Below are 24,936 nucleotides of genomic sequence, written 5' to 3' on the forward strand. Positions count from 1 at the left end.
TAACAGAAAGTATAAATGGAAAAGGACAAGGATAGGGAAAGATCTGGTTCTTTGAAGATGTTCCATCTTAGGAGTGATAAGAATCTAAGGTGATCCAAACACTTGGTGACAAATCTGTTGCAGAAGATGAAAAAGAAATTGCAGTTTTTATGTGGAATGGAAAAAGAAATTGCATACCCTAGAGTCATCATAGGTTCCAGCAAACAGGAAAAGGGTGTGGTTGTTATCCACCTTCATCTCCCTCTTACCCTCTTTATTAAAGTCCTTATATGTACCCTAATCTCTTCAAACTCATATCCTAACCTTAAGAGAGTTTAAAAAGGTTGGAAAAAGACATGGTCTTCCACCTAAAGTATTTTCAAAGCTACCTACACTTGATGCCAAATTCCCAACTTTAAAGCTGCTTGGTTGTTTTGCAAGTAGAAAACAGTAGCCTATGCAACTAAGAGGGACCCTTTTTGTCCTTTTGGTTGTGAACTTTAGATTTTGGAGCACACTTTCTTTCCTTTTATTGTATATATGCTCCTCACTTAATTCCTCCACCTAGCTTGGATCGCTTTCAGATCACATCCTGCACAATCTTCACTCAAGATCAACGGGTACCTTCTGCTTAATTGCATCTTACATTTCTTAGCATATCTGTGCATATACATATCATCATCATCATCATCATCGTCATCTTCCATCTTCTGCATGTTGCTCAAGGAAGTAACCTTTGTTGTGTTGTGTGCCTGGCTCCCTGTATGCCATTTGTTGACCCCATCACAATGGTCATGGCCTTACCAAATGGCGTATGAGGAGTCATGCATGCTGTATTGCTCCTCCAATGAATCCAAGCTAAATGGTTGGATTTGAATTGGAATTTGTCTTCTGCAAAACCAAGGTCATGTTTACTTGAGATTTCAATCTTTTTTGGTATCTGTTATTTGTTTACTTCTCACTTCTGAGAAGGGATGGGAAGCTGGATTGGTTGCCCATAGGTCTCTGGCTCAGATCTTGTTCATCATTTGCTGTGCAAATCAACAATAATTATGTTCCATTGAATTAGTTTGTTCAATTTAGGTTCCTGGTCCAAGATGGCATTGACTTGGTTTTATTCTATTGGTTGGTTTCTTAGGTACACCAGGCAAAGAAATTTAGGATTGCTGGTAAGAAATTGTTAAAATGCTTTTTAATCTATATTTATTAGTTATTTTCAAATTATACTTCATTTTCTATTTTCAAAAACTATATAGCAAACTACCAAAATATCAATGCTCTTTTTACTATCTTAGATTTTTTTTTTATAGCATCTTCAAGTCTTTCAATTAGTGACGAGTTAGAAAAAGGTGATTTTTTTTTATATTTACTGATAAAACCATATCAAAGGAAAATGAAATAGATTCTTAAAAGAGCAGAAATAAATATTTTGATTTTTGTTTTGATATTCCTTCGTTTCTTATATGTTTAGTGACTAATTTGACTTGGGCATGTTATAGGAAGAGGTGAGAATAAAAGAGAGTGAACTCATATTTTATTGCCTTGAAAATGTCAAATACAATAAGGTATTTATAACTGTAAAAAAATCATTGAACTTCTTAGAAGTGAATTCTCCTTATGGATGGGATCCAAAGCTATAATTTTAAAGTTATTATTTTTTCAACTAAGCCTTAAAGTTCTCAACAAAAACTTTTAACTTTTGATTGAGAAAATATACCTATGTTTTTCTACTGAAATCATCAATGAAAAAGTAAGAAATGCATATTTTTGCTAAATCAATGTGGATTGATTGGATCACATATATTGTTATGTAAGTTAAAGTGGTTTGGTTACTCTTGATGCAACTACTTTCATAAAACTTCTTCTTGCATGCTTTCCAAGAAGACATGTTTCACACAATTGATTAGGATTGTTGATTGGAGGCATCCATTTACCATCTCTATTTCTCCCAATCTTTTAAGGGCTCCAAAGTTTAAGTGTCCAAACTCTTCTTCTCACCTTAAAACACTTTACTTCAATAGTTTTTAGATTCAAGATAATTATGTTTCTTGACATAAGCACCTTAGCAATCAAATTTTAATTTTGATCTTCAAGCCACAAATATTTATCTTTCATGAGAATCTCATATCCTTTTTCAACTTATGACTTTCATCTTTGGTGGAAAAGATTAGAATTGTACATATTCCTTCAATTTGAACCTTCAATGAGTCTTTGAAATACATATTTTCTTTCACATTCTCATTAAGTTCCAAAAAATTTCTCCTTGTATCCACACATATGATTGTTAAAATCATTGTCTAAGTACCACAAATAACTTTAAACCCTAAACCCTAAACAATTGACATCCTTATTTTCACCTTTTAGTTTTAATAACAAAGTTGACTCTTCTTTTCATTAACAAGATTAACTTTTTCTTCCATGTCATTAAGACGACATTTCGAAGAAAAATGATCAAGTTTGTGCAATTGTAGCAATCTACTTTAAATTTCTCATACCTTCTTTCATTTTAAAAACAATTATGACCTCTTCCTATTGCTCTTTCATGGGCTCTTGATGATAAATAACTTCTTTTCTCATTGTTTGAATAGTCGTTTCTATGTATTTTTCCTTCTTGTCCATGACTATGTCCTCTTCCTTGTCCACGTCCTTATTCACTCCTAAATCATCCATTATTCTTTAAAGAAGCTTGAACTTTGAAGGTTTGCTCCAATGACTGTTCTTGTCTCTTCATTCTTTCTTCATTAAAGAAGCTTTCTTCATTCTTCCATCACACATACCACATAATTGAACGTTGGAGTCAAGAAACGAACAATCTTCTCTGCCATACGAACATCTTCTATTTTATCTTCATATTTCTTTGATTGATTAACAATTATCTTTACTCTTGAGAAATAATTCGAAATTGATTCAGATTGCTTCATCTTCATAGCTTCAAAGTCATTCATTAGTGATTGAAGTCTTATCTTATTCACTTCGTCGACGTCTTGGAAGGATTTTTCTAAGAACTCCCAAGCGACCTTTGACATCATAGTGTAGGCAACCTTCTCGAACAACGGTCATCCAAACATTGGTGGATGAGAGTAAAAGTTTGTTGATCCCTTTTTCTTATTTTTAACAAAGTTTCCATCTCATATTGAGATAAGTTTTCTTCATCTTGTGACTCTCCATACCCTTTTTCTACAATCTCTAAAACACATTAAAAGCCTAGCAACATTTTCGTGGAAAGACACCATTTTTCATAATTTTCTTTTGGTAAGACGAGAAAATTGAAAGATAGTAAACACATCATTTCTCATCACTCAACTCTCTAAATCAAACCAAGTTCTTAATATCACTTTGTTAGAGGAAGAGTTGAGAATAAAATAGAGTGAACTCAAGTTTCCTTACCTTGAAAATGTCAAATACAATGAGATATTTATAAGTGTTAATTAATGAAAAAAATTTAAAATCTACTTTAGAAGCTTCTCTAATTAAAACTTCACTATAAATTTCCTACACCCTTCTCTATTTAAAAAGCTTCCAAATTTGACTGATAAAAACTCAAAAGTTACTTTAGATATTTCTTTATTTAAAATTATAAATAAGAATGCAGTCCTCCTCCATGAAAGTAAGGGTCATTATTAGGTTGAAGTGGACGTAGTTACCAATCGTTTTCGTTGTTGTGTTGTCATTTTTGTTGTAACTGAGTGGTTAACGTCTTGGCCTCACTCCCATTTATTTATATTCACCACAAATCAATTCAAAATCGCCACCAGGCCTTTTATTATACACTGTTTCATTCATTCAAAAATAGTAACCATCATATCTACACCGTAAGAATGTTACAAGCTTTAGCCAACAACTACTTCTTTTTATATTCTTTCTTTTCTGTTGCTGCTGAGATATGTTCCACACCAGTGATTGATTGTCTTTTCCATGCTTTTCTCACCCCTTTGGACTCCTACATTAAAATAGAAAATAGAAGTTAGTTAAACTTAAAAAATTATTAAATACAAATTAATTTTTTTTTTAAAAATAATTAAGTGTTATTATATATTCTTCTTAGCTTGTATTCTTTAAGTGCAGTGATCCAAAATCAGTAGAGACAAAATAGTGATATATTTTCTACCATTTTCATGGACTCATAAAGATCTTCTATTCTTCTAAGCTCATTCTTTAGAGGAATTTCATTGTTCTGAGATGAATAGTTTCATGTCTGTTATGAACAAGTTCTCCAAGCATTGGAAACAAAACACTTTCGTCATTTCTAGAGACATACATCGGAAGTTGTCTTTTTCAAAAGCATCATTTCCATTTATTGCAATATTCTCATTGGTAGGATTATAAAGCTTATAGTTGCTAGAAATTGATCTATAGCTAATGTACATACTTTTCAATTTTGTCATTTAAATGTGATTTCGTCTCTGCAAAACATGATTTGTCATTCTTCCAAATATCGCATATGAGAAACACTAGGCCTTTTGTTTCTCTTTGGTTATTATTGCCTTTTAGCATGTTCTTACCATGTTGAGCATGGATGTACTCTTGTGTCCCATATTTTGTTCTACAAAATAAGTAACAACAACAAATGTCATTAGTTTCAGAATTTAGAATATTGAACTCTATTGGAATATTATACTATCATCCTATGAGACTCTTCAAAGTATTGATGGAAAGTTCACTTTGTTGTTCAACTTGGCTTTGAGCTTTTAAAAACTTTCTTCAAAGTATTGATGAAAAGTTCACTTTGTTGTTCAACTTAGACTTTGAACTTTTAAAAAATTTCATATTAATGAATGTTGTGAACACAAGTTTTGATCAATAAAAATAATATTTTGATGAGTCTCACAAACATTTTTTTTAATTGAGAATAGTTATTTATTATACAAAGGATTTTTTTAGTGGCAAGAAATATTTGTGAAATCCATATTAAAATATTCACCATAAGAAAATCATTAAATAATAACAAAATTTAGAGACAAAAATAATTAGTCACTATATTGACTAAATTAGATATTATTTTAAAAACTAAAAAATTATTATATCTAAAGTGGTTTTTATTATTAATAAAAATTTATAAAATGGTTTCTAAATTGATATTCAACCATTAGTTACCACTAATATTTTAGATTATAAATTAGTCTTTAAAAGATTAATAGAGACTAATTTAGAATATAAAGTGAAAAAGTAACTAAAACCTTGGTAGTTGATGGTTAAATACCAATTTAAAAACTATTTTATAAATTTTTATTAATAATATACTACATTAATAATTTTTTTAGTTTATAAAATAATCTCTAATTTAGTCAAATAATAACTAATTATCTTAGTCTCTAAATTTATTTTTTATTTAATAACTTTATATGTAGTGATTGTTTTTATCAATAATAAACTTATATAAGATTATCTCTTTAGATATGTTATTATTGAAACCTTCTTTGTCAAATTATGTGTGTTGTCTTTACTTAGTGTAAATGATTATAGAAATATTGGACCATATTTTTATTCTCGTATTTTTCTTTCTTTTTTCAAGACTAAGAGGCCATAATTTTCATGTTTCTACACTTAATTTTGTAAATAATTCATGACTTACACTCAAAATCTAATTCAAATCAACTATCAAATCAACTATCACACTACAAGAAAATCATTAAATAATAATTAATTTTATAATTTAAAAAATAAAAAATAATTAACTACTATATTAATTAAATTAGATATTATTTTATAAATTAAAAAATTATTCATATCTAAAATATTTTTTATTATTAATAAAATTTTATAAAATAATTTATAAATTGTTATCTAACATTAATTAACAACTAATCTAAATTAGTTACAATAATTACTAACATCTCAAATTTGTTCCTCTCCATAAATAAACTTGACATTTTTTTGCATTTATTTTTCAAATCACCTAACTTGGGCTTTGACTTCGCCATAACAAGCGCCTCATCTACTTTCTACTTCTATGTCTTTGTAGAAGCCAAGTACTCATTTTGAATAAAGTCTTGTTGGAAGGGTACAATAGCCATTATATATGGAAAAAAAAAGAAAAATGTTGTAAACATGATAAAATGACAAAGAAAACAACTCATATTGTCCAAAATAATACAGAAATAAGTATAATAGGATCTCGTGGGTGCTGAGTTTCCGATTATCATGAATCACAATGGCCATTTATAAAAAAAATAAATTATGTATTGAAGCGTGTCCCTATACTCACGATTAGACTGGGCTATTTCGAGCTCAAATTCGAGAGATAACATCGGTGTGGTCAATCACCGCATTCGAAATATTGTCCGTTTTTTAGGTTGGTCAAGCTCTTGCTTACTCTAACCTAGAGAACACTAAACTCTAACTCAATTTGATCATGAGAGGGTCAAGCCCTAACTAGAGAAAAAAAACATTGGTTAAAGGCTTGTGAAGGCTTGGCCCTCGCTAAGCCCATGCAAAAAATAAATAAAAAGTTGTACGTCATACTTAGAATCTCATTACCACATTCAGGATAACCTTCCTAATCCTATTATATCATTCATTTCTAGCCACAATGCAACGAGAAACATTCACCAACGCTAATGGAAACCTTCAACAGAGAACCTACAACCCAAAAATGAGATCGAAAATGAAAATGGAATAGCTACTCACCACCATTGTCGCAAGAAGAAAAAGTACAACTACCAACACTAATGGATCCAGCCACGACACAATGAGGAACCTTCACCAATGCCTATGGAAACCTTCAACAAAGAATCCACAACCCAAGAATGATATCGAAAATGAAAATGGGCAAGCTACTCACCACCACCACCACGAGAAGAAAAAGTCCACCCACTAGCACTAATGGATCCAACCACTTTGCAATGGGGAACCTTCACCAACGTCAATGTTAACCTTCAATAAAGATACAACAATCCAAGAATGAGATCGAAATGAAAATGAAGACAACATAGAGATTTTGCATTTTCAAAACGAAAGTCAAGTTACAAACCTTATTCTCCTTAATGTCAACTCAGATCTACAAAATTAACCTCACTCATGGTGAACCAATACGATTAATAAAAACAAACAAAACGAAAAAAAATAAAATCTTGCACCTTGATTAGGCACCAAACCTTCCAAGCTCTCCTTTCCACCTTTATCAGATTAGAAAGATACTACCGGGAGTTGGAAGCTCTCCTCTCTACCAGTTTGAAGATCTCCTCCCTACTAGTTGGAAGCTACGCACAGTGAAAAACACTAAAGAACCTCCAAAGAACATAGACGCACATTGAAGAGGGAAAATGAAAATGAAGAGCACTTATTGAAATGAGAGAGAGTGAGAGAATGAAATTGACTGAAAATGCAAACTGATTAGTGAGAAAAGGTAAAGCTAGCGTGTATAGGAAAAAAATTAAAGATCACATAATGTTGTAGGTGACACTACTTAAGTCACCTAGCGAGGACCAAACCCTTACTCACACCTACCTTTGAGACAACCAAGCCCACGATGTACCCTAGCAAAGTCTTACACACAGATCAAACCCTAACTTTCCCTCCTTCGAGATAGCAACGACCTGGCCCTAGTTTATGGCTTCCACGTCTTGAATGTTGTGAGGGTCATGCTCCAACTTTTCCTCTATTTAAGCTAGCATCCTCTCGGCCCTAGCTTCTCTATTCAACACTTAGCAATTTGCGTCCTTGTATAGTGTGCTTAACCAACTCTACATGATATTAGTATTTAGTGTCTAGTTAGAGTGGTTATAACTAACTCTATCAATATATGTTTTCTAGCCAACGCTATTTTTTGGACTCTAATATAATATATTATTGTAGTGTACCTCGTAAGGTTATGAGTCAAATAATAGGAGAACTTAATTAGTTGGAACAAGTCAGGACGAGCATGGTATCTGATATGTGTGACATGTGTGTGCAGTGAAGTTGCAGAAAGGATGGAAGCATACACGGGTTCTATAAGGATTAGTTACCAATTACCACATTAATGGATAAGAAGTTTGTTTGGTGCAAATTATAGTGTTGCGAGAGGGTCTCGCATTCTAGTTGTGGTGTTACAAGGCAACAGGACCAGTTATTAGATGATACATTTTGTCTTGGAGAATTGATGGGTGTTTAAGGTTTTGTTTTCTTATATTTATGGTGAATTGTAAGTTTAGAAACTTCTTTTTTTAGTTGTCTTGGTTGGTGGTTTTAAATAAGTTTTGAGAGTTTTTAATCTATCTTTTTATATTTAGATTAAAATATTTCTTAAATATTTATTTTTATTTATTATTCTTTGTTAATTAAAAGTATGAGAATTTAATTTATTATCACCATAAATAAAATGATTGTCATTGAGGTTAACTAGTAAAAAAAACCTCATATGAAGTTCTTATGAGTAGTACAATGAAAAATATACTAGATTATCACACTAAAAAGGCAAACATAATCTATTCTTAGACCATATACATTTTATTTATATAATTTTATATTAACACATCTCATGTAATTTTTCATTTCTATATTAGAAAATTAATATAGCTTCAAGTAAATTTTTCTTCGTCTATTAATTTTTCTAAATTAGAAACATATGTCAATTGAAATATTACATGAAAATTATATTATTTTTTAAATTAATATTATATATATGATTAACTGATTATATTTTTTATAATAACTATTTGTAATCCTTACTTTTTTTCCGTCACGTGTTTCTTATTTGGGTACGATTTAAAATTCGTATTATTAAAAGCAAAAGCCGTGAAGGGTGGTGTATGATTAATAACTTTGTCTTAGAAAAAGTGTTTGAGAGGGAAAATATAGAAAAGACAAACAAAAGTTAGTATAAATAATTACAAAAAAATACAAAGTACAATTGGAGAAAGAACATTTGAGAGGAATAAAGTGTACACTAGCTATAATACACTTGGTAAACCATTGACTTTTTTAAATTCATTGTTAGGAGTTGATTACAAAATCTATTTTAATAGTATTTAGGCCTTAAAGAAAATTAGTTTTAACTATGGTTTGAACAAAAAAAAACCAAAAAAAAGTAGTTTATAATGTTTTTTTATTTTTTTCTGTAAATGTTCATTAAAAATATGTTTATGACAAAAATATTTTTAATAAGAAAATTATTCAAACTTTCAGCTTTAGAATGAGAGAATAGTATGGTTTATATTTATTGTTTCAATGATTGAATAAAAGGTTGAGCAACTTGCATAAAATCCATGTTTAAATTAAACTCTGATATAAATATACTTTATTTCATATTCTATGATGTATTTTTATTTATTTATATATTAATAAAGAAATTCTTCATTTATAAAAAAAAAAATGAAAGAGAAAAACACGTTGGTCAAATTTGGCAGTGTTGAATTTGGACTGAAGCAAGCAGTGAACCCTATATTTTGTCAAAAATCGCTGTGGATTCACAAAGCTTGATTTAAATACAAATGTTTTTATAAAGTTCAATATCTAAAACTTATTAAGACTTCCAAAATTATTCTTATAAAATAGCAAAATGTTCATTAAACTCAAAAGAAATTAGATCCGCAGATTTAAATTATATTTTGAATAGTGCTAACTTGGTCTACGATAATTTTTTTAAATTATAATTTTTAAATAAATATATATTAATAATAGAACTTATTTATTTAATAAATAACACTTTATCAAACATGATATTATATTTATATTATTATTTATCTTTAAAAAAAATATTATAAAATATTTTAATTGTAGCTGTATATATCTCTAATTCTCCACTTATAATGTTAAAATATATTAACAAATCAAGTTAATCCAATTTTGGCTGGATTTACCTAGTCTTAATTATATAAGGATTAAAATAACAAACTTGACTAAATTAAAATTTCAGATTAAATAAAACCAAGAACAAATTCATCTCCATCTCATCAAAACTTATTCTATAGTGTCCTCTCTCTATATAAATATATAATATCTTTTTGTTTTAAAATTTATTTATTTTGTAAATATTTTAATTTAAAATAATAAATTAAATAAAGTATTACGATCATCAATACGATTATTTTTTACATGATAACTAAGTTCTTCTCGCATATATCCGACGACTCACTTACTCTTGTCATTTTTAGACTAAAAATAAAATTACAATAATGATGAAAGTTTAATTTATATATATAATTATATAGTTATAATGTAATTAGAGGTATAATTAAAAAAATGAGTTAACTGGTCGTTTAAAAAACTCCATATTTAACATGTAATGTAAAGTTGGGTAGTTGAATATAACTTTCAAAATGTTGTGAATTTTTCTTTTCATTAAATGTTACAAGTTTGACCTTATATTTGTGTACAACGACGATCTAAGAAATAATTCATTTAAAATCGAGAGAAAGTGAAAATGTTATGAGTTTGAACTAGTATGTTGGGTTGTGCAAAAATATGTATGTTATAGTTGTTGTTTATTTTATATCTATTTTCCAATGTTATTTATTTTTTTATAAATAGGAATTGAATATATATAATATAAATTAGATTTTAAATTTTAATAAATAATTAAAAGATCTAATATTTTAATTAATTGTAATTTTAAATATATATGGAATATAGTGTAGAAATAAAAAGGTAGTAGATTCAAAAATATAGAAATTTGAAGAAGTTTGGGTGTTTGAATATAAAATAAATAAATGAATTTTAGGTTTTAAATGGTTGAGGGACATTCTTTTTTTTCTGATATGCATTCAATTGAAAGAATAAAATATTCAAAATGTCTATTTAGGAAAATAATGTACAAATAAATTTGTAGATTACAATATTTATTTAGATTCTTTTTTATTTTAAATTATGAAGTGAAATTACCTGTATATATTAAGAAAAAATAATTATATATATATATATTAAAAAAATAAAAATAAAAATTGGAGGAATAGTTTATTGATATAAATAATATTTATTTGGATATTGTTGGATATATAAATTATTATTTATGAGTTAATCTGTTTATTATGTTGTATTTCTAGACCTGAATTTAATAAAAGTTACAAATCATTGGGTGAGTATTGATTTTATTATACTAGTTTTTAAACTCGAAATTTAAATATTATCATTGTCCTTTAATGAGTATTAAATTTTAAAATAAATTTATAAATAAAATAAAAATATTTTAATAATATAAAAAGAGATGGATGAATATGACATATTCACTTTTGTATTCAATTTAAAATTTAAAATGTCAAAAGTATTACTTATATTTCTATTCAATGAATACAATATTCTCTGACAGTATTAAAATGAGTTTATATAATATATACAATATAAATTAATCTAATTTATAGAGTTTTCGAATTAAATTAATTAACCTCTATAAAATTACTAAATATTTATGAAATTTCAATTGAGAATAGTTCAACATTTTGACTTGCAAAAGTCGTATGGTGGAGATCATTTGATAATTGTTAATTTTGATTGTTTTCTATGTTTTTATATGTATTTTAGTTTTTCCATAATTTAAAATTATAATTTATAAAGTGTACTATTTGGGGTTGAAATTTTCTTATACACGGATAAAGCTCATTAACACAATAGTAAAATAAATTATAGGAAAAATTGTGCTAATACATGCTGTCAAAAGATTAACCGATAAAATCCTATTAAAAGAGGTTCATGAGTGTGAAGACCCAACTCATCCCTATAAATAGGTTGACCCCACCCCATCTCAAAGTACACATTTATTAAACATTAATTACATTGAACTATCCAAGACCAAAAACTAAATTGAACGTTGGAGGTTCCTTTAGAGACACTCCTAACTAAAGACTAAGACCTCATAATAGATGACAATCACACTCAATAGAAGAAGGATACTTTTCCAACCCAAACAAAAACACATAGGTTCATTATTTCATGCACTAGTGCAAAACAGTGTTTTAATGGTGGTTAAAAATACTATATAAAGACGGTTCGGAACCGTCGTTATTTTGGGTGTCGTTGTAAATCAGTTGTTTATAACAATGGTTCTAGAGTTGTGTTTATAACAATGGTTCTAGAGTTGTCGTTATAAAACCACATTAAAGACACGTGTAAAAAACTATCGTTATTCTGTCAAATAAACAATGAATTGTTTTAAAAAATGTATTTTTAAATACGGTTCCCCAATGAAAACTTCATTATAAATGTTTTTTTAAATGTTTTATTATTATTATTACTATATATATATATACTCTGTATAAAATATCAAATTTTCAGAACAATAATACATGCAATATCATAATCTAAATATGAAAGTATACATACAATAAATTAGTACATATAGCATTCTACAAAAGAATTTATAAATATATGAAATTTTTTTATGTCATTCTAATAATTCATACATGGCTACCTTAAGGTGCATCAAAGTAAGTTTATTTGAATTTTCACTTCCCCTCCCACTCAACATGTTATATCCAGAATAAGCACTAAATAATAAAATTTCATGTTAGAACACATAACATTATGTAATGTATGAGTAATAAATTTGTGAATGTAATATAATCATAATGGTTTGATAAACATCTAATTTATACTAGGAACCATCATGCAAAAATTCAGAAATTTCTAACAAGTGAAAGTATGGGAACTAAAAGCTTAAAATATATGAAAAATACCTAAATAATACTTAAAAATAAAAAATAATAGTAAATGATGGATTTTTTGAATTTTGGTTGACCTCAACCCCCTCCAAAAATGGCAACAGCCTTCGTTGTCTCGTTTCGACAACTTTCATCTTTTACGCGTCTTCATCCGACTTCTCTATCATACCGTTTGAAATTTTTTCATGCTAATTTTTGACAACTTCAAATTTATCACTATTCTTTTCAATGTCAGATATCCTCCATCAAATATCCACTAAAGAAAAAAAATATTCTCTTCTAACTTTTAATCACAGTTAGAAGGGATGCATAGTAATATTTTCAATAAGTTGCGATAGTTGACAATTGTTTACTATTAATTTCAATGGGCATTCAATGCACTTGGAATCCTAAATCAATTTATATTTAATAAAAAAAAAACAATCTTAAAGTCAATACATACTTTACAAAGTTGAATTTGAGGTTTGGGTAATTCAAATAATATATTTGTCAAAAAGGATTATATAAATGTAATTGTCACGCCATCCATCATTCTTGCAATAATCATTAGGTTGTTAGCAAGCTAAAATGGTTCAAACTAATGACATTGTTGACTTTTACTAAGATTTTAATAACATATATTTTGATCTAAAAGTATATATACAGTTAAATAAAGTTATTCTAAGAATAGTTTTTTATGAAATTATTCTGTTAATATTTTTTTTAATATAAAATTATGTTAGTCTAACCCATTTAACATGTTGGTAAAAAAAATATAAATTGAACCTTTACATATATGTAATTTTATAATCAATTATTTGTTTTATTTTATTTTGAAGTCAAAATAAAATTAATTAATGAAATATTAAATGATTTTTAAATTATATAAAAAAAATTGTATACTTAATCTACTGAACGAGGCCTTTCAAACTAATTGTTAAAAGTAATGAAATAAATTGTTCAGAAAGTATTAAAAACAATAATTAATTCTTTATATATGTAATAGTATATGAACTTAACTCTTGAAATAAAATTAATCAAAGAGAAAAGAGATTATAAAAGCAGATATTGCATCTCACCAAAATTAGTCTTGTAATAACAAATATGATAAAAAGAATCTCATACGAACAAAAAGTAAATGAAAGTAAAAATCAGAATAAACCAAATTTAGAATTGATTTACTCAATAATTAAGAATGGACAAATAATACAAAATTCGGGCTACATACTCAAAAACACCTTCTAAAAGAATAAAATATTTTCTCTCTAATAAATAAAAAAATTTAAATAAAATTTTCATTTGAATTATGTATTATTACATGCGATGGGACTATTAATTTATAATAAAATTATAGTTGAATTATTCTAATTAACGGTATATTTTGAAAATCATGCTATTTCCGAGTCAAAAGATGTCACCAATACGACAAAACCAGAAGTTGAACTTTAAAATGAATTTAAAAGTTAATTATCTATTCGTTCTTTTTAAATTCTCAATTTTTAATATTTTTTATTTTTAAATTTTTTTAAATAGTAGAATTTTTCCAATTATATCCTTAATTTAGTTAATATGAAGATAGGAAAATTAATTTTAATAAAAAGAAATACAGTGATAAATAAATATACATTAAAATTAAAATTAAAAAAGTATAATAGATAACTTGTTTAAAATTATATTATAAATAAAAAATCAATAAATTTTGTATTCAATAAAAGATCTTAAACTATTATTGTAAAAAACAAAGAGAATATATGATATACTAAACTAGAAAAATCAATAAAGAAGATGAAAATGACTGCAAAAACATTGTGATCGTAAAAACATTGGCGGCTCCTTTTTGAAGAAATGCTTAATAAAGCACGGCATAGACAAAAAGTTGGGGGAAATATTTTTATTATAATTATTTCATTAATATATTTTTTTTGTACTAAACTTATTTGTTTCACTATTAGATATTATTTAGGCTAAACTCACTTTTGTTTCTTATAATTTTTTGAATGCAGAATTTTGATTCCTACAAAATTTTAAGTGTAGAATTGATGTTTTAGATCAATAATTATATTTACAAATAAGTAAAGTACTTCAAAGGAAGTAAAACTACGTAAACTTAAAATATACATTTAATTTGCATTATAATTTTTTTAATTCAATGACCATGCATGTATTATTAACGTAATTTTTTTACATTATCATTCGATCGACAATTATCAAATAATAATATAAAACTATTTTGCGTTCCTCTCAGTATGATTGACGTGGAATCTATTTGTTATGTTGTCAACAGTGATTTGTCTCTTATGCATGTAATTGATTGCCTTACGGAACGGATAATTTTATTGTTAGACTATTATAAAGTCAACTTCCATAATTATAGTTATCTTAATGACTGCTCAACAATTTTTCTTCTTGTTACCTTATGATGTAATCACATTTCCTATTGATTTTCATTTTTCAATAATTAATAAAAAATTATTAATCAATTTGACAATTTTATTTTTTAATAGTTTTTTTTACAATTTTATTTCTTGTTGAAAATTCTGTGTTAATTGGAAATAAAATAAAATAATACAAATAAATACAACCTTCGCTTGATAAATAATCTATTATTGAGAAGTTGAATTTGAATGATAAGAAGATTTGACTCTGATTTTCTCTTATAACTCTTTTTCATCGTTACATAATAAATTAATTAACATCAGCCAAAAGTTGATGAAAAAATTGTTGAGGATCGACACTCGTACTAGCCCAAGGCAGTGAGCACGCCCTATGAGACCAGCTTAGTCAGAAAAGAATTCTGTGGGGAAGCATTCAACAAAATAAAAACTAAAAGATAAAACAAATCAAGCTATGCAAATGCATCCAAAGAAGAAAGAAAAACTATGAACACTGGATCAATCCTTGTGATGCTCTTCAGAGTGACCAATTAGTTCTGATCCTACCCTTACGCATGCTCAATAATCTAACTAACGAGCAAGATTGAATGAACTCCAAATGGAGCTTGTGAAGGTTGCTCCAGCTGAACTTCTTTCGTGGGAAGAGTTTTGTTTTTTGATTCTGATCTTCCCGAGATCAGCAACGAACCCTGGTTTCGAAATGTGAACATCTTTCATATCAACGTTGTTGGTTAATTTCTCCACAACCTCTGACATTCGTGGCCGAAGTTTCACGGTTTCTTGCACACATAGTAGCCCCACCTTGAGGAACTTTATGGCTTCTTCATCCGGAAAATTTTTGTTCAACATGGGATCCACCAGTTTTAATAAATCGTTAGATTGATACGCTATCCACACCTGCAATTGCAAACATGTTCAACTTCAAAGTTCAAACACACATACATACACTTCTTCCATTTGACTAATCATAACAAACAAAAAAGCTACTTTAATTCTATTCCACCAAGTATGGCTGAATCTACTAAGCTTGAAAGCTGCAAGCAATTATGAGTTTGACTTCAGTTTCATTTCATACCTTCTCCACTATGAAACGTTCAAAGTCTTGATAGGCATCCACCACTGCTAGGCCACTCACAATTTGCAGAAGCAGCACTCCAAAGCTGTAAACATCTGATTTTCGTGAAACCTGTCCAGAATTGGCATATTCTGGAGCTAGATAACCCCTGTTGATTTATTAAAACAAAAACCCCTTTAGTCATGGAATAAAAAGGATTCAAATTAATGAACCAAGGTAGTTCCTTTTTCTTCTTAATGTCCAACTTACAGTGTCCCTGCAACCCGAGTGCTGATGTAAGAAGCTTCGTCTCTTAGCAATTTTGCCAAACCGAAATCTGAAACCTTTGGAGTGAAATTCCGATCAAGAAGAATATTTTTGGCTTTGATGTCTCTGTGTACGATATGAGGCTTAAGATCTTCGTGGAGAAAGTCAAGTCCCCGAGCAACCCCTATGGATACTTCCTTCCTTGTTTGCCAACTGAATCTCATTCTTCTCTCCTCCGAACCTTTCAATCAAAAGCCACAAAAATCAGAATCATTAACTTCTGCCTCCAATTGCAACCACTAAATAGGAAATTCAAAAAGAAACACATAACAGAAATTAATCATCCAAAAACTAATTACCTAAAAAAGCTTTGTAAAGGCTATTGTTCTCCATATAATCATAGACCAAATATCTATGGAAACCTTCCACACAACACCCTTTCAAGCTTACAAGATTTTGGTGCTTGATGTTTGCAAGTGTAGCCAATTCCGCCACAAATTCCCTCTCTCCTCGCATGGATTCCACCTCAACCGAAAGCACCTTCACCGCCACAAAAGAACCATCCAGAAGCCTCCCCTTTACAAGTCAACACCCAAATCAGTCCCTCAGAACATAACCCCTTGGTTAATTCTCGTTACAGCATGAAATCGCATTGCATCTCAATGCCCCAATTAAGTTAAAAACAAAGTCATTAAAAGAATGAGAACAAAGAATGTATAACTAACCTTATAGACAGAGCCAAAGCCACCTTCTCCAACCTTCTCCGAGGAATGGAAATTACGCGTGGCCAATTTCAATTGGTTGTAAGTGAACAAACGGAAGCTCCCATCGTTGATCTCTCCCTCTGGGTTGTCTGCAATGGAAGAAAAGATATCAGAGATAATTAACAAAAACCAAAGTGTTCAAATTAAGTGGTGTGTTAGTTGTGGTGTGTACCGTTATTCTTGTGTTCTTTGGTGGCTGAAGAAAAACAAGTAAAAAAAGGAATTTTCATGCTTGTCCTGGGATAAGTGTAACACTGCCTTGGATATCGGGGTTTGGGGCTATATATGAAGGTTTTGGAGAAGAAGAGCGTGTGGAGAAAATGAGAAAGACCATGTTTGGGAAAATAGATAATACTCGGTTAAACTAGGAATGCATTCTCTCACGGCATTTGACACTTTCTTCTTTTCTTTGTTTCTACATTTTCCTTTTTTTTTTTTCTCAAAGGTCTCGAGTGACGACGACCCATTCCTCTTGCAACTTGGATCTTTCTGAGATTAATGAGTTACACAACAAATCATTGATTATAATATGAACAATGGAATTAGGGAAATGTGTTTTTCTTATCTCTATTATCAACTCACTTAGCTTTTCAATCCATTTCCATGTAAAAACAACCCAAAAACATGGTAAATATATTGTGTTTTAAACGTGGTTAAATTTAGATGGTTTATAAATATATCAACTCACAAATTTAAAATTATAGATAGGTAAGTAATTCAACTTAAACGTTTGATAGCAGAGATATTAAGAAAGATAAGTATCATTTTTCAAATGAGAATAAAATAGAGATTAAGTCATTTTCAACGTAATAACTCCAATTTAGTGGGTACGTATAGAGCAGTTTATATTCAGGAAAAAAAGAGAATTTTTGACGTGAAAGAAATACATTAAAATAAATTGGGAGTGTAAAAAAGTTAACGTGCTTTTTTTTTTTTTAATTGTCCTTAGTTTCAGAAATTTGATTAAAAGGTACTAAACTACTAAGTCACAAGTCTAAAAAAGAGAACTAGTATCTTTCAAACGTGCGATAACTAATATAATAAAAAAGTATCACACTCTTCAAAATAAAGACTCTTTCGTTATTCTAATTTGAATTGAGGTTTTAGGTTTTCTTAATTTATCACAATTTGTAATATTAATTTTTAGATTAAACCTATAATTTAAGTTTTGGATATGCATTTTTTCATTTGGTTCCTACTACTATAAAATTTCTTAAACTGGTTATGGTTTTATCGTTTCTGTCATCGTTATCTCCGTCCGCGTTCTTAATTTGATTAATATGCATGACACAATTTTTAATGTGGTTTTCAAAGTGATACAAGAAAAGCTTTTGAAACTCTTCACTGAGAATATCTTATTTAAAGTTTTGTAGGGTTAGGGTTCAATAATATTTTTTTTTTTGTTGGATTCATACTTCTCTACTAGTGTGAATGATAGCATATTTGGATTTCTTTTCCTTGCAAAAGGACTTAAACAAGGTGATCATCTTTTTCCTTTTCTTTTTTGTTTTGCAAAAGAAAAATTGAGAAGAGGTATTTTAAAAATGGTTCACAATGGTAAAATTACTCCTATGACGATTAAAGGTAAATTATGCATACTCATATACTTTACGTAGATGTGATATTTTTTTCGAAGAGAATTAAATCTCCCTAAAAAGTATTTGTGATTTGTTCAAGTTATAAGGTGATGTTTTAGAAAAATGGTATTATGATTACTTAAGTTTTGGTTTGGTCCTTCATCCTTCTTTATATCCTTGCTTATTTTAAATTTTTTATTCCTTAATAAAATTATCATCAGGGAATATATGATTGTTAATGTATGAAGTGCTAACATAGTTGAGATGTGATGATCATAATTTTACTCACTTAAAAGCTTTAGGCATAGACTAAAATTATGAATAAATTTGATGTTTTAAATAAAATTCAACTAATTTGATTTATTTGTACCTTAATTATTTTTACTCATGATCTTGTATTTTTAGTCATAGTAGACGGTCGGACTAAACGACCTAGTGATTACATGAAGTAGACATGACTCGTTTGTCAAAACTCAACTAAAGAAATCCCCTCAATAATATCAAGTGTAATGAAGAAGAATGTATACAAAGAGTCTAGTATGAATATCTTAGACTTGACAGTTTGATATAAGCATTTGATAGAATGTCCGAAAGAAATGTCTATTGCAACGAGTCATCCATTTTAATTTTTTTAAAATTTTGAGTATAATTTTTTATTTTAAAGCAAGTAAAGTCACAATCCCTCACTAAAATATTTGTACTTAAAAGATATTTGTACTCCTATATGAAGAGAGTAAATATTGTTGTGATTTTCAAATTCAGAAACAATTTGATAATTTTACTAACGAATCCAAAGAAGACAATGTTGATGATGGCGTGGTGTGGATTGATTGAAGAAAAGTAAAAATTCTCTATGAAAGTGGATTGTGAATTGATGATGATACGTGTGGTTGTTAACTTCATTACACTTCTCTAATATTGAAAAAAAATATAAGAAGATTATTCATAATTTCACATCAATTTCACCACATACATAAAAACAAACACAATATATTAGTAGGATGTGATAATAGTTTTGTAACATATATTTTTTTACATAAAGTATTATTCTTAATTGTTATTAGTTGAAATTGTTTTCACCTAATGTTAATTAAAATGTAGGTGGGACCAGTTTTTTAACCAATATTAATTAATATTTTTAAAATTGATAAAATTATTTTCTAATATTAGTCAAGATTTTTTATCAACATTAGATTATTTTTTATCGATGTAAGTTGAGATTATTTTGTCTCTGTTAGGAATTATTTTCTTATTATTTATATTATTGAAATGACTTATCCTACAATGTAGGTTTAAACTATTTTTTAGGGAGAGGATATTTTTTTGTGTTTGTTTTAAGGGTTTTGAGGGTGGGAGAGTGGATGACGGAGAGTGTGGATGTATTTTTTTTATTCTTCACAAAATGAAGAGATTTGTGAGGATTATGTAGAATTATTGTATTTTACCAAAATATCGTTGTGCATGTATTTTATTACAATATACAAAATTAAATATTATATAAATTTATTTATTATTTATAATTTAAAAAATATTTAATTATACCATTAATAACAATATATAATTATAAATAATGAAAATAAAAAAATAAAATTATAATATCAACAAATATATATAGTAACAAACGAATATAATAATGAATATTATTTTCATAAATTTTAATGTATTTAATAAATTTATTTTAATGTATTTAATAAATTTATTTCAATTTAACACAAAAATATTTTCTATTATATTTTTTATTTTTTTTATTAAAAAATATAAATAATTATGGATATTACATATTAAAAACATTTAATTAATTCAAACCCAAAAAAAAATCATAATTCATTATTGAAAAAAATTTAATAACAAGGATAAATTTGTAAACTTACAATAAATCATTCTCTCAAATCCACTTTATCATGCATCAATCCAAACAACCTCACATATCCTCACACATCCTCTCTAATCCTCACAAATTCACTCTCTTCCCTCCTCACAAATCTTCTCCTCGATCCAGACAGAGTCTTAATGTTTTTAAAGGTTATTTCAGTTCAGCCGAGATGAGTGAAATTATATTTTGTGAATGTTTGCAAGATTTATTTTTTTAAAATTTGTAATGATTTTCTTTTCTTTCGACATTGTAACATAACCCATTTAATACAACAAACTATAGTCGATAGATATAATAATATATTCATAAATAAATAAAATAAAATAAGTCCATATGTTAAAAACATTTTAAACAGTACTAGCACAATAAGTAATAAACTAAAAATTAATTCATTTAATTTAATTAAAACAAATTGGATCAAACTGTCTTTAAATTAAAAATAATAATTTATTCTTACATTAAAATCAGGTAACTTTTTTTAATGTGTTGTAGTTAGAACTGAGAATGAAAGTTGGGTTGAGTTTAAGCCATCCTTTGTGGACATGATGGGAAAAATAACATAAAAAGAAGGTTAGAAGATGGTAAAAATTAGAACACGGTCGTTTAGACATGTGATATTAAAATATGTACGTTGAACTCCTTGTTCAAAGTGTGTACGAGGAAAAGAACTTGACACATTCTAATTAAGATTCTAACATCTATAATTAATGTGCGAAAATATTAATATCTTTCAAATTCCACTTAATTAAATTGTAATGTGTGTCTTTCCACATATTTTTCGTTTATATCAAATTTATATGCTATTTCCAATAATATTATCACTTAACATATTTAGTTTTGAGAACAAATTAAACATGTTGTGCTTCTTCTCTATAAATATTTAACATATTTCATAAAAATTTATTTAACTTATTTTACACCACCCAAAATAACATTTACTTAATTTAAACCATTATATTATTTTTTAATGCAAAAGTCAAAAATTAAAATTATATATTTTATTTTCAAAAAACTAAAATAAAAAAATTAATTCCAAATTATACACTAAAATTATTATTAAATAACAATTAATTTTAAAAACAATAAATAATTAATTATTATATTAATTAAGTTAAATATTAATAATTTTTTAGTTTATAAGATAATATTTAACTTAGTTAATATAATAATTAATTATTTTTTATTTTTAAATTATTTGTTGTTTAATAACTTTCTTGTAGTGGATTATAAAATTAAAATTTGTTCACTCTTCAATTTTTTTTTATTCTTTCTCTTAAATCAATAAAAAACTAATATTAATATTTTAAATTATTTATTTTAAATTTTTATTCTCAGATATAAATTTTATTTTCTTGTATTTTTATTTTTTATTCTTTTCCTTTTTCTGAATGAAAATAGAAAATCACCACCGATCGAATTCCAATAAATTTCCGATATTACGAAATTAGGGTAAAAAAATCAGTTAATATTGAAAAAAATTAATCTTAACATTTTTAATATTCCAAATAGTTAATATTGAAAATCAGTTAAAGAATAGAAAATCATTGTCGTTTGAATTCTAATGAATTTTCTACTTTGGGATGAAAAAACCAGTTAAAAATTCTGCTTTTCAGAAAATCGAATTCCCAACTGCTATAATAAATGAGTTCATTTAAAAAAATAACATTGCGATGAGTTCATTTTGGATTTAAAAAGAAAAATATTAATCAGGAGAAAAAAAGAGATTACATGAAGAAATGATTTGGTGGTTATGTGTATGGAGCACAACTACTTGTCTCTTATATTATTTAACTTATGCATCTTCTTCTTTCTACTGGAAGACACGTGTAGCCCACTCCCTCCAATCTTCTCCTCCCCACATTTTCACAATAAACAAACAAAAAGTAATGCAAAATTCAACAATGAAGGACATTACATTCTGATTTACACAATCTTTTACCATTAACTTAAACCACTTTAAAATATATTGTTCTTGTGTGTAGAAAGTGTTCTTCTCGTCCTTATAAGTAACTAATGATGTTGTTTGAGATTTCATTTTTGTTTTGTTTTGGTTGGTGTACATTATAGTTGTATTTGTATAAATAAAATGTGTGTAAGTAGTATATGAGATTAGTTGTAATAATTATTGTGTTGTTTGTCGCTAGGTCGCATTCTTGTTCTTCTATTCTTTAAGTCTTCAAGACTCATTTTTTTTAATTCTTCAGTATTTGGTCGGGAGTTAGTCTGCAAAAGGTACTCTGACAATCAAATAAGTACTTTGTGTTAAGAGTGTATAGTGAAACTGATAAAAAAAGTACCTTACTCCACTGTAAATAGCGTATTTATAACATTCAGTTATGGGTCATATGTCTGATGGGTCGAAATCTAACATGTATCAGTGTTAGCTGATTTCTAGGAAGTTACCCCGATTTCTCGGGACATTACCTAGATTTGATGGGATGTGACCTTGATTCGTAAGGAGTTTCTACAAGTGCCTTAATTGTTATTTATTACAACTGCACTTTAAATATACTTTCAATCGGTCGGTCATTGAAACCGAATTACGTGGCTCGTTCAACACCAAAGCCGAGTGATGTGGCTCGTTTGACACCAAAGTCGAGTGACGTGGCTCATTCGACACCGACCAGTACAATAGTGAACCTCCAATATTGAATTTAGATTAGGGTAAATTATTGGATTAGTCTCGGAATTAGGATAACATTTCATATTATAATCATATTAATCATACTATGTAAAGGGACATTCATTGAGTCTTTGAGAGTCATGTTGATCACATGACTTGAGAAATATCCAGTCAATTATCTTCACCAAGGGGTAATGTAGGTACAAATATAATTGAAATGATAAAGCAATGTAGTGTTGTTTTGTGTGTGCTGGTAAAATTAAAATAACTATAAATTTTTATGGATCTCAAATTTATAGGTACCTATATAACTATCGTACTGATCCGTTACCTACATTAAGAGCACAACTATACTAAATGACAAGTAAGTAAACATCCTATAAATAAGGATCACACCCCATCAAATCTGGGTAACACTCTGAGAAATGCTGATTCATTGAAGATATCCTCCAAACTTAACTCCCTATAAATCAGGGTCACACTCCAAGAAATCAACTAACACTGATTTTATACATATATATCACATATAGTCCATCAATTAGTTGACTCATTATTAAATGCTATAAATAAACCATCTACAATGGAGTAATGTACGCTTTTATCAATTTTATAATACACTTTTTTTATCCATAGTACTTACTTAATCGTCTAAAAATCTTTTATAAATTTATTCTCGATTAAACGTTAAAGAACTAAAAAAAGTAGAGTGAATATTAAAATATAAAAAAAGAATTGAAACCAATAATAATTATTTACGTAATCTCATATATAATTTAAAGTCACTTTTCCTATAGAATTACAAATATAAATCATGTATGTAAAAAACATCTAATAATTTATGAAAACATTCTATCAAAATTTGATTCTCATGCTACGATCTTAATTATAATAAATTTTTTTCATGGTAGAGACGCAGGATGTATGAGTTTTTGAGCTATCTACATCAAGTGAATCAAATAAAGGAGTTTGGTACTATATTCCAAATTATCATCAATATACTTATAACATTTTAAATAAAAACAAGTTCAACTTGCACCGACCCGTTTATATTTTTGTGCAAGTTTTAGAATTAAACATTAATATTTTTTTATCTGCTATATTATTAGTTTAAGTATTTTTATTGTTAATCAATTGAAAACTAAGTTAAACCAAGAGATTAACAAAAGCCCATACATACCTTTTTATTGTTAAAAAGAGTGTTAGAACAAATATAAATAACACATTCACACTACACTTTTTACAAGCACCAAATCTTGATGCTATCTCTGAGTTGAAAGAAGAGTTTTTGAAAGACTAAACTCTGAAATAAAGACACAGTTATTCTCTTTAGGCACTTTGTCTCTTCTGTGATAACAAAAATAGGCAATTTAACATTAAAAAAAACATAAAGCAAGTGAAACAAACACCTAATAATACAAACACATGTATTCTCTTCTTTCTTACGTAACTTAATGTAATGTTTCTGTTAGGTTTGTTGATTGGATCCAGTGGGATATCAAATGGTTCTACACCATTCAAACTTCCCTTTACTTATTTCCACTTTCTCGTGAACCCATTTCAAAACTTATTAAACCATTACTCACCAAGGCTTTGTTTTGAAATGAGAAAATGAGTAGTTTCAGAGATGAAAAATAATAGATTTGAGATTGTATTAAGAGAAAGAGAATGAATAAAATGTTTATGAAAGTAATTGACTATTTTTTATTAATTTTGTAAGATTATAATTTTATTTTTTATTAAAATTAATTTAAAATAAAATATGATTAATTATTTGTACGTGATTAAAATATTTTTCATCCTATACTTATAAATATTATTATAATTTTATAATTTTAATTATTATTATCATATAAAT

General features: G+C 27.6%; 1 protein-coding gene and 1 long non-coding RNA gene across 3 annotated transcripts; one reads left to right on the forward strand and one right to left on the reverse strand.

The window, feature by feature from the left end:
* Nucleotides 1–295: 295 nt before the first annotated feature.
* LOC137830266 (uncharacterized) lies at nt 296–8,226 on the forward strand. Of its 2 annotated transcripts, XR_016514468.1 has the most exons (3): nt 299–599; nt 1,118–1,148; nt 7,874–8,226. It is a non-coding gene; the product is annotated as an uncharacterized LOC137830266 (long non-coding RNA). The 2 variants fall into 2 exon arrangements; XR_011084172.2 differs by lacking the exon at nt 1,118–1,148 and having other exon boundaries at nt 296–599.
* Nucleotides 8,227–15,149: 6,923 nt separating this feature from the next.
* On the reverse strand, nt 15,150–17,478 carry LOC137830263 (putative serine/threonine-protein kinase). Its single transcript, XM_068637464.2, has 6 exons — nt 17,181–17,478; nt 16,970–17,097; nt 16,604–16,820; nt 16,248–16,485; nt 15,999–16,146; nt 15,150–15,820 (listed from the first exon to the last, which is right to left on the reverse strand). The coding sequence occupies exons 1-6, from the start codon at nt 17,236–17,238 to the stop codon at nt 15,494–15,496; spliced, it is 1,116 nt and encodes a 371-aa protein (XP_068493565.2). The 5' UTR covers nt 17,239–17,478; the 3' UTR covers nt 15,150–15,493.
* Between the last annotated feature and the right edge of the window lie 7,458 nt (nt 17,479–24,936).

Source organism: Phaseolus vulgaris, chromosome 7 (genome assembly GCF_051622355.1).
Source record: "Phaseolus vulgaris cultivar YP4 chromosome 7, ASM5162235v1, whole genome shotgun sequence".
In the NCBI taxonomy this organism is placed as follows: domain Eukaryota; kingdom Viridiplantae; phylum Streptophyta; class Magnoliopsida; order Fabales; family Fabaceae; genus Phaseolus; species Phaseolus vulgaris.